Source organism: Equus quagga, chromosome 13, assembly GCF_021613505.1.
Source record: "Equus quagga isolate Etosha38 chromosome 13, UCLA_HA_Equagga_1.0, whole genome shotgun sequence".
In the NCBI taxonomy this organism is placed as follows: Eukaryota; Metazoa; Chordata; class Mammalia; order Perissodactyla; family Equidae; genus Equus; species Equus quagga.
The window spans coordinates 80,879,089-80,887,262 of NC_060279.1; the positions used below are offsets into that span (position 1 = coordinate 80,879,089).

Here is an 8,174-nt window from a genome sequence, read left to right on the forward strand (position 1 = left end):
GCGGCGCGGGGCAGCAGGCCGGCCTGAGTGGGCAGCGCGGGCAGCCCGCCGCGCGGGGCCAGGCGCGTGGGCGCGCGGCACACTGGGCAGGCCACCGGGTCGCCGCCGCCGGCCGTGGCCAGAGACAGGCGAGCCAGGCACTCGAGGCAGAAGACGTGGCCGCAGTCCAGGCGCTTGGGCAGCTTGAACACGCCGTCGAAGGGCGACACGCAGATGAGGCACTCCACGGGGGTAGCGGGGGGCAGGATGGGGCCAGAGCCCGGGCTGCCGTCCCGCTCTTCCTCCTCCTCGTCCTCCCCGCTGCCTGGGGAACCGGGCGCAGAGGGTGAACCCGGGGAGCTAGGGCCCGAGCCCTGAGGGGCCCGGGGGCGGCGGAGCCAGGGCGGCCGAGGGCAGGGCATCGGGACCAGACCTGCGGGGAAAGGCGGTCAGGCAGAGAAGGTGGCAGCAGAAGAACGGACAAGGGTCTGGGTAGGGTCAGGAGCGGACTCTGGAGGGAATCACCCAGCACAGAGTAGGAGTGTCGGGAGAAGGAGGTGGCTAGAGCCAAGGAGGAGCTGAGATGAGATGGGGAGGACAGAAGCCTCGGAGTAGGAGCTGAGAAGGGGGGGTGTCCAGGCTGGAAGTAGATCAGGAGTGGGGTGGGGGGATGGAGAGATGGGCAGAGAGGGGATCTGAAAAGGATTGGAGACAAAGACGCACCCCAGGATGGACCAGAGTTTAACCTAGGGGCACCGCAGATCCTGAGCTAGACTTGGGGGAGGCCCCAGACCTGAGTGACCCCAGGACCACGGAGGGACTCTAGGCATAGGAAGGATCTAATGTGGAAAGGAGCAAAGGGACTCCTGGGAGAGCTGGGCAGAGGGACCCCGGAGCGACCAGAATCTAAAGGGCTGATGAGGGAGGCAGGACACCCTAGCCCCTGGGGATAGGGGCCCAGCAAGATGGATAGAGCAAGGATGGAGGCCCAGAACAGGGGTCAGGGGCTCCCCACCATAAAACGACGGACACAAGCTAGCCATTGGGTTCTTCTTACCTGTTGCACCTCCTCCCTCTGGCCAGCACGTCCGTGCCCGTTCTGACCCCAGTCCACCTTTCAGCAGCTGGATACTAAGGGCCCCTCCCCGAGGGAGGGTGCCTACAACAGGGCCACTCCCTCCAGATCCCAGGTTCCCGCCAGACCCGTCTGACTGCCCACCCCGCCTCCCAGGCTGAACACCAAGGCTGACCAGAGCCGGATGTCGGGGGTGGTGGCACAGGGTGACAGAGCAGTGGCAGTCCAGGCACCTCGGGTAGGTGATCACAACCCCCACCCGCCTTGGACACCTCCAGGAATCCTCCACATCTGAGCCATTGGTGGGGTGAGAGGAACCTGGAGTGGTAGTGGCCCTGCAGGGTGCATGGGGCTGAGCTGCAGCCACAACCTAAGCAGCTGGGGAGGCAGCCTGGAGCCCTGGCCAGAGCAAAGAGGATGGGACTTGTGGCATCCTGGGGGTGGAAGGTGGGCTGACCCCAGAGCAGACTGCACAGGGATGGCCCGTGCCAGTTAGGCAGCAAGGGGTTGGGAACAGTCATGGCCCAGACCCCAGGCCTTCCTTGGCTTCCTCTCCCTGGGGCTGCTTCCAGGTAGCATGCCTCTCAGGATGGCAGATACCTGCCAAGCCCCACCCCAGGCCAGAGTGGCATCTCTGCCAAGACCACCCCACCCCACTCGTTTGCAACACCTGCTGGACACTCCCAAGTGGTCAGGTCTGAACCCAGGTGCCATGGTTCTGAGTCGGCAGTGCTTCCCCAGCCGAGTATTTCCCTGGTGAATCCAGGTGCCCACAGGCCAAAAGACGGGCCAGGAATTCGAGCAGCTGTGCAGGACACAGGGGCCATCCTGCCCACCCCCAACCCCCAAGGAAAGACAGTGGTACAGGCGGGTGGGGCTGCCCCAAAAGGCAAACAGGTTTATTGGGGCTGTGGTCGGGCAATCAACGGTTCGACTTGGCCACACGTTCCAGTTCGTCCTTCTTCTTGATAGCATAGGAGTTGGAGGAGCCCTGCAAAGAGGCAGATGGTTAGTTCTGAATGTTGGAGGACCACCTCCTAGACACCGCCCCCCACCCCAGCCAGTGTCCTCACCCACCTTGGCCGCATTGATGAGCTCATCTGCCAAGCACTCGGCGATGGTCTTGATGTTCCTGAAGGCAGCCTCACGGGCACCTGTGCACAGCAGCCAGATAGCCTAGGGAGCAAGGACTCAGCTAAGCCTGGGGGTGGAGAATGTCCCCAAACCAGGCTGGGGCATGGTCCTCTAGTACCCTGACCCCAACAAATGCTGGCTACCGTGCTGCCATCCACTGGCCCACCGAGACAAGTCACTGTGGGAACACACAGCACTGCCCAGGTGGCATGCCACCAGATCTTGGATCAGACTGATGACCACAAAAACAAGTGTAGACACACACAAAGGCTGAAGTTGGGTCCCTGATGACAGGAGACTTGAGACCTGCCATGACAAGGAAATACAACGCAATGTGTGCTGTTGGTCTGGACCTTGAATTGAATATGAAGGGTATGCTGTGGACAGCTGCATAAATTGGAACAGTGAAGGAAAGTGGATATTCAAGTGCTGTTGAATTCCTTGGGGGTGATGGCGGGGATAGAACATCCTTGCCAAGATGCTCATTGATGGGGCTGGCACAGTGGTTAAGTTCGCACGTTCCGCTTCTTGGTGGCCCAGGGTTTGCCAGTTCGGATCCTGGGTGCGGACATGGCACCGCTTGGCAAAAAGCCATGCTGTGGTAGGCATCCCACGTATAAAGTAGAGGAAGATAGGCATGGATGCTCAGGGAGAATCTTCCTCAACAACAACAACAAAAAAGAGGATTGGCAGTAGTTAGCCCAAGGCTAATCTTCCTCAAAAAAAAAAAAGATACTCATTGAAAGCATTAAGAGGGAAATGGTTAGAATGTTTGCAATTGATTCTCAAATGATCCAAGAAAACAAAAAACACAAAACAGTGTGTAAAAACATATCTAAATGAAACTGCACAAATGCAGCCCAGGAGAGCAGAGCTAGAATCTGCCCTGCACAGGGCGGGAATCCAGGAATGCTTCCTGGAGGAAATGACACTCCAGGTAAAACATGCAGACAGGGACAAACCTTCCCACTTGTCAGCCTCTGCCCCAGACAGGACTCCAGCAGGGCCTAGTAGCTGTTCCTGCCCAGCCACATATGCCCAAAGCCCCAGGCCCACCTGATTCACACGGCGCAGTGGGGACACATCCACAGCCTGCCGCCTCACTGTTCCGGCTCGCCCAATGCGGGTCGAGTCCTCCCGGGGACCACTGTTGATGATGGCATTCACCAGGACCTGCAGGGGGTTCTACAAGAGAGGGCGGCCATGAGCTTGACATCCGGCCCACATCCCTCCTTCTCCTCACCCCTAAACCCGGGAGGACCCTGCAGGCACACCATGAGGCAGCCTCTGGGTTCTAGGGGGTACTAAAGACACCCTGCCCCGCCTGGTTCCAGGACCCTACCTCGCCGGTGAGCAGGTGAATGATCTCAAAGGCATGCTTGACGATGCGCACGGTCATGAGCTTCTTGCCATTGTTACGGCCGTGCATCATCATGGAGTTGGTGAGGCGCTCCACAATGGGGCACTGCGCCTTGCGGAAGCGCTTGGCAGCATAGCGCCCTGCGCTGTGGGGCAGGTACTTAGCATACTTCTCCTTCACCGCGATGTAATCCTGAGAAAAGGGAGAGGGGACTGAGATACCATGGTCAGGAGCAGGAGGGGCCTTGGCCAGGGACCAGAGGGACTGAGCACCCAGTCAGGGTAGCCTCCACCCACCTTCACGGGCTTGGTTGTGAGCTCCTGCCTGCCAGGAAAAAATAAAACCTAAACAAGTGACTTTACCAAGTCACTAAGAAAAGCACTTACTTTATAATGGGAGGGAGGAGGGTGAAGTAAGAAGATTACAGCCATGATCCCAGTTCTAAGAAAGTTCCTCAACTATACTATGGATACTTCAGATCAAATAATTCTTTGTTGTAGGGGGCTGTCCTGTGCACCGTGCAATGTTTAGCAGCATCCAGTATGCCAGTAGCACACTCTCAGTATTTGACACCCAAAAATGTATCCAAACATTGTCAAGTGTCCCCTAAAGAAAGGAAAAAAGTCACCCCAGAGAACCACCCTTTTAAAAGAATCACTCAGGGGGCCGGCCCCATGGCCAAGTGGTTAAGTTTGCACGCTCCACTTTGGCAGCCCAGGGTTTCGCTCGTTCGAATCCTGGGCGCGGACATGGCATTGCTCATCAAGCCACGCTAAGGTGACATCCTACACGCCACATCTAGAAGGACCCACAACTAAAAATACGCAACTACGTACTGGGCGGCTTTGGAGAGAAAAAGGAAAAAAAAATAAAATCTTTAAAAGAATCATTCAACAATCCTTCCTATACATACATTTCCCAAGAAAATGCCTAGAAAACACCAAAAATGTTAGTGGGGTTGGAATCGGAGGAACTATGTGTGTATGAAGAGGACTGCTGTCGACAGTTCCACAGTGAAACGTACCCCCATCACTTACGTATGAGAACACACACAAACAACATGTTCGAATGTAAGGAGTAAAAGAACACAGGGGATTCTGATGTGGGCATGACAGTCTGGTGTCTGCCCTGTAGAGAACTATCTGCACAAACAGCAAGCAGATGGTTGTTCACGCAGTGCTTCACTGTGCAGGAAAAAAATGCAAACACCAAATGTCTTGCGAGGGTTTGGTCAAACTGCCTGGCCCCACAGTGGAGCCCTGCACAGCTTTTAGTACCAAGTGAGGACTCTGGTAGCATGCTGACTTCAGCCCCTAAAAGAGCACCAGGGAAAAGTGAAAAATAGCTTTTACATTTCTGAAAGGTTCTACAAATAAAGAAAAACAAGGAAGCAAACACATCTGCGACAAAGACACACGTGGCCCGCAAAGACTGAAACGTTTACCCTCTGACCCTTTAAGTTTGTGGCCCCTCCCAACGAACCCAGGAAGGAAAACAGATCTACAAGGCATTCAGGGTGAAAGACAGGGCTGAATTCTCCAGCAGATATAGTGTCTCGATCTCATGATTTATTTAGAGGCAACAAAAATGTTCTGATTCCTTTTAAAATGTAAAAGGGAAAAAATGCACATAATCCAACCTGAATTTTACTTGTCTTTATACCAATGCAGTCACAAAATACAATTTTTATTTTTAAAATGAAGGGCCCACAAAAGTCCTAATGAGGCCAAGTGTAAAACAATATGGGTACTGGGGCTGGCCCAGTGGCAAAGCGGTTAAGTTCACACATTCTGCTTCGGTGGCCCAGGGTTCGCCAGTTCAGATCCCGGGTGCAGATCTATATGCACCACTTGGCACGCCATGCTGTGGCAGGCATCACACATATAAAGCAGAAGACGATGGGCATGGATATTACCTCAGGGCCAGCCTTCCTCAGCAAAAAGAGGAGGATTGGCAGATGTTAGCTCAGGGCTAATCTTCCTCAAGAAAAAAAAAAGAAGAAAAAGAAAAAATATACAAAACAACAAAAAACAAGTGGTGCTGGAACAACTGGATGCAAAAGAACGATGGACTCTTACACTTTAAAATAATTACAGTAGTGAATTTTACATTACGTGTATTTTAGTACCAAAGGAAAAACCACCATCACCTCTGCGGGATGTAATGCTCGCTGAGGAAGGGACTATCTTGTGACAAAGACTGTAGCAACCTCTCAACAGGAAATGAGGAAAAATGGACGTAGTGGGTGTGGCAGTCCAGGGATTCCTCTTTCACCTGTCATGTCTTCAACTCTTGAATTAGTGGGGCAGCTACCAGTTTCAGATGACCCCTCCTGAAAGAATCCACGCGGGCCCCCACCCCCACCTGGGGAGCACAACCACCAGGCCCCGCTCACCTGCAGGGAAATGTCATTGATCTGCACATCATCAGTGCTCCACTTCCCGAAGAGCTTGATGTCGGGGGTCTCTGCGACCGCAGGCGCAGCTGTCTCCCACTCGGTCATCCTAGGGACAGAAATCGTCAGCCCAGGCACAGCCACCCGACTCAGGCCGGCGCACGTTCCGTGAACTGGGAAGTTACGAGGAACCAAGAACGGCCGTGATCATCTGGGTCCACCTTTTTGAATACTAGAAAAACCACGCAGCTGCCAACAAACAGCATCCGTCTGTCACGCAGAATCCCTGGGGCCAAGCCTCCACAGCTGCTGCACGCACCACAGGAGGGCAGGGGATGATGCCACACGCCCTGACATCACACCCCCTCAGTTCGAATCCCAGAAATGTCATTAACGACTTCTGCGACCCCGAGTCAAGCAACTGCCTTGGACTCAGCCTCCTCATCGGTCAAATGGAAACGCGTCAAGGATCACCGCACAAATTCTGCGCACCGTCGACGCAGATTGCAGTCCATGTCGGACACCAAGGAGGCTGCTAGTAAGGGGAAAGCCGTGCCTGGACCAGAGAGAGCACCACGCATCTGAGAATAACGGCGACCTGCCATCTCAACGTACAACTGCTGAGGCCTGACCAACGTGCCCGGCCCGCCGCGAGGAACGGCTGCGGAGGCGGCGGGGCCCAGCAACCAGGCGGGAGCAGCTGCCTCCGCGCCCCCACCCGTTTCCTCAGCACGTTTTCCGGAGACAGCTGAGGCCCCAAGACGGAAGCCCCAGGTCTCGGGGCCGGCCCAGGGCTCCCCAGAAGATCCTGGGGGGGCCCTTCGACCCCCGACCCCACGGTGGCCTCACCTGACGGCGCAGTCCGGACGACTCTGCCGCACAGCGTAGACCACGCGCCGCCCTGGCACAGACAGGAAGAGGCCGCAAGCAGCGGACCGGCGCTTTTAACGGGAGCGAACATTTCCGGGTCAACGGCGGTGACGTGTGCGCAAAAAGGACACAGGATGTTCACGGACCAATCCGCAGCGAGGATGTAAAGTTGCCCTCAGGACGAAACGGACCGCGTACACCCCGACGCATGCGCACTTGCAGAAGCGGCCCCACAAGCATGCCTGGCGGATGTCCGACGTCCCGTACTTGCCCTTCTTGGGGGTGCCCCGGCACAAGCGTAGAGAACTCCGTGCGGCCAACGCCGCTATGTCTAGTGAGGCTAGAACCTCGGCTCGCTGCTTTGTTCAGCTGCTGACTTCACGCCCCACCTGCCGCGGGCTTCGAGAAGGGGGAGCCGGTTCGGCACCCTCTCATTCCTCTCCCGGGTCTCGGCCGCCTCACAGGCACGCGCGCGCTGCAGCCGTGGGCGGCGGAGTGGGGTCGGGTAGTCACGGCGGCCCTCCGCTAGTCCCGGGTCCCGCGCGCATGCGCGGGCGTTAATCGTGGGTCCCTTTCCCCCACACTCGCACGCCCGCGGTGGCTGCAGGCCTGAGCTTCCAAGCGGGACCCTTTCCCGCTTGACCCCTCCCTTCAGCCCATGCCGGAGTCCCTCCCATTGTCTCTCCACGACCCCCGCATCTCCTGTACCGTCATCGCAGGCGGGGAGGTGTGGGGGTCGGGGTGCAGGGGGTCAGCACGATGGTGGGTGCCCTGCCCACTCTGCAGCCCTACCCAGTGACCCCGGCGGCCAGCCTGGAGAGCATGTGCCAGCCCTTCGCATACCTCGCGTGTCTGGTGCTTAATAATCCTAGACCCTGGAGCTGAGCTGGGACGTGCACTCCACCCATGGGTTTCCCAGAGGCCACAATCTCTGTGACCACACACCGATGCTGGCCAGCAGGATGGCATGAGGGGGCATCTGGCGGAGCTGGTCTCCAGGGCCCCTTGGGGCTCCCCATGTCCTGGTGCCCACTTCACCCTCCAGGGGCGTGTTTCTCCTACACAGACCCCAAGGGGCCCAGCCAGTTGACCCAGGTGGTCCTCCATGGTCCCCAGCAGCTCCACTTGCCCACCCTCTGGGCGTGCAAAAAGCAGGTGCTGAGCGGCCGCGTTGTTTGTTGCTTACTGACAGTAAAGGCTCACCCATGCCCTGACCCCAATTCCAGGAGCAGTTCAGACCAGAGACTCTGGGTCCCCTTGGACTGTCGTCAGTCACAGCTCATGCTCAGGACACAGACCCTGAAGCTGACCTGGGCACGAGGTTAGACGGGCTCAGTCTCCAGTGGGGGCACAGAAGCTGT

General features: G+C 57.0%; 2 protein-coding genes across 2 annotated transcripts in view; both read right to left on the reverse strand.

Annotated features, from left to right (window-relative positions):
• RNF225 (ring finger protein 225) overlaps window positions 1-401 on the reverse strand; it is a 3,431-nt gene extending 3,030 nt beyond the window's left edge. The window contains exon 1 of the mRNA XM_046682069.1: window positions 3-401. Within this exon, the coding sequence (XP_046538025.1) occupies window positions 3-401 (399 nt within the window). The remainder of the gene's footprint in view (window positions 1-2) is intronic.
• A 1,525-nt stretch (window positions 402-1,926) lies between these two features.
• Window positions 1,927-6,927, reverse strand: RPS5 (ribosomal protein S5). Its single transcript, XM_046680634.1, has 6 exons — window positions 6,793-6,927; window positions 5,944-6,052; window positions 3,531-3,740; window positions 3,245-3,373; window positions 2,132-2,230; window positions 1,927-2,045 (listed from the first exon to the last, which is right to left on the reverse strand). Exons 2-6 carry the CDS (start codon window positions 6,049-6,051, stop codon window positions 1,977-1,979), a joined length of 615 nt encoding a protein of 204 aa, XP_046536590.1. The 5' UTR covers window position 6,052; window positions 6,793-6,927; the 3' UTR covers window positions 1,927-1,976.
• Window positions 6,928-8,174: the final 1,247 nt, after the last annotated feature.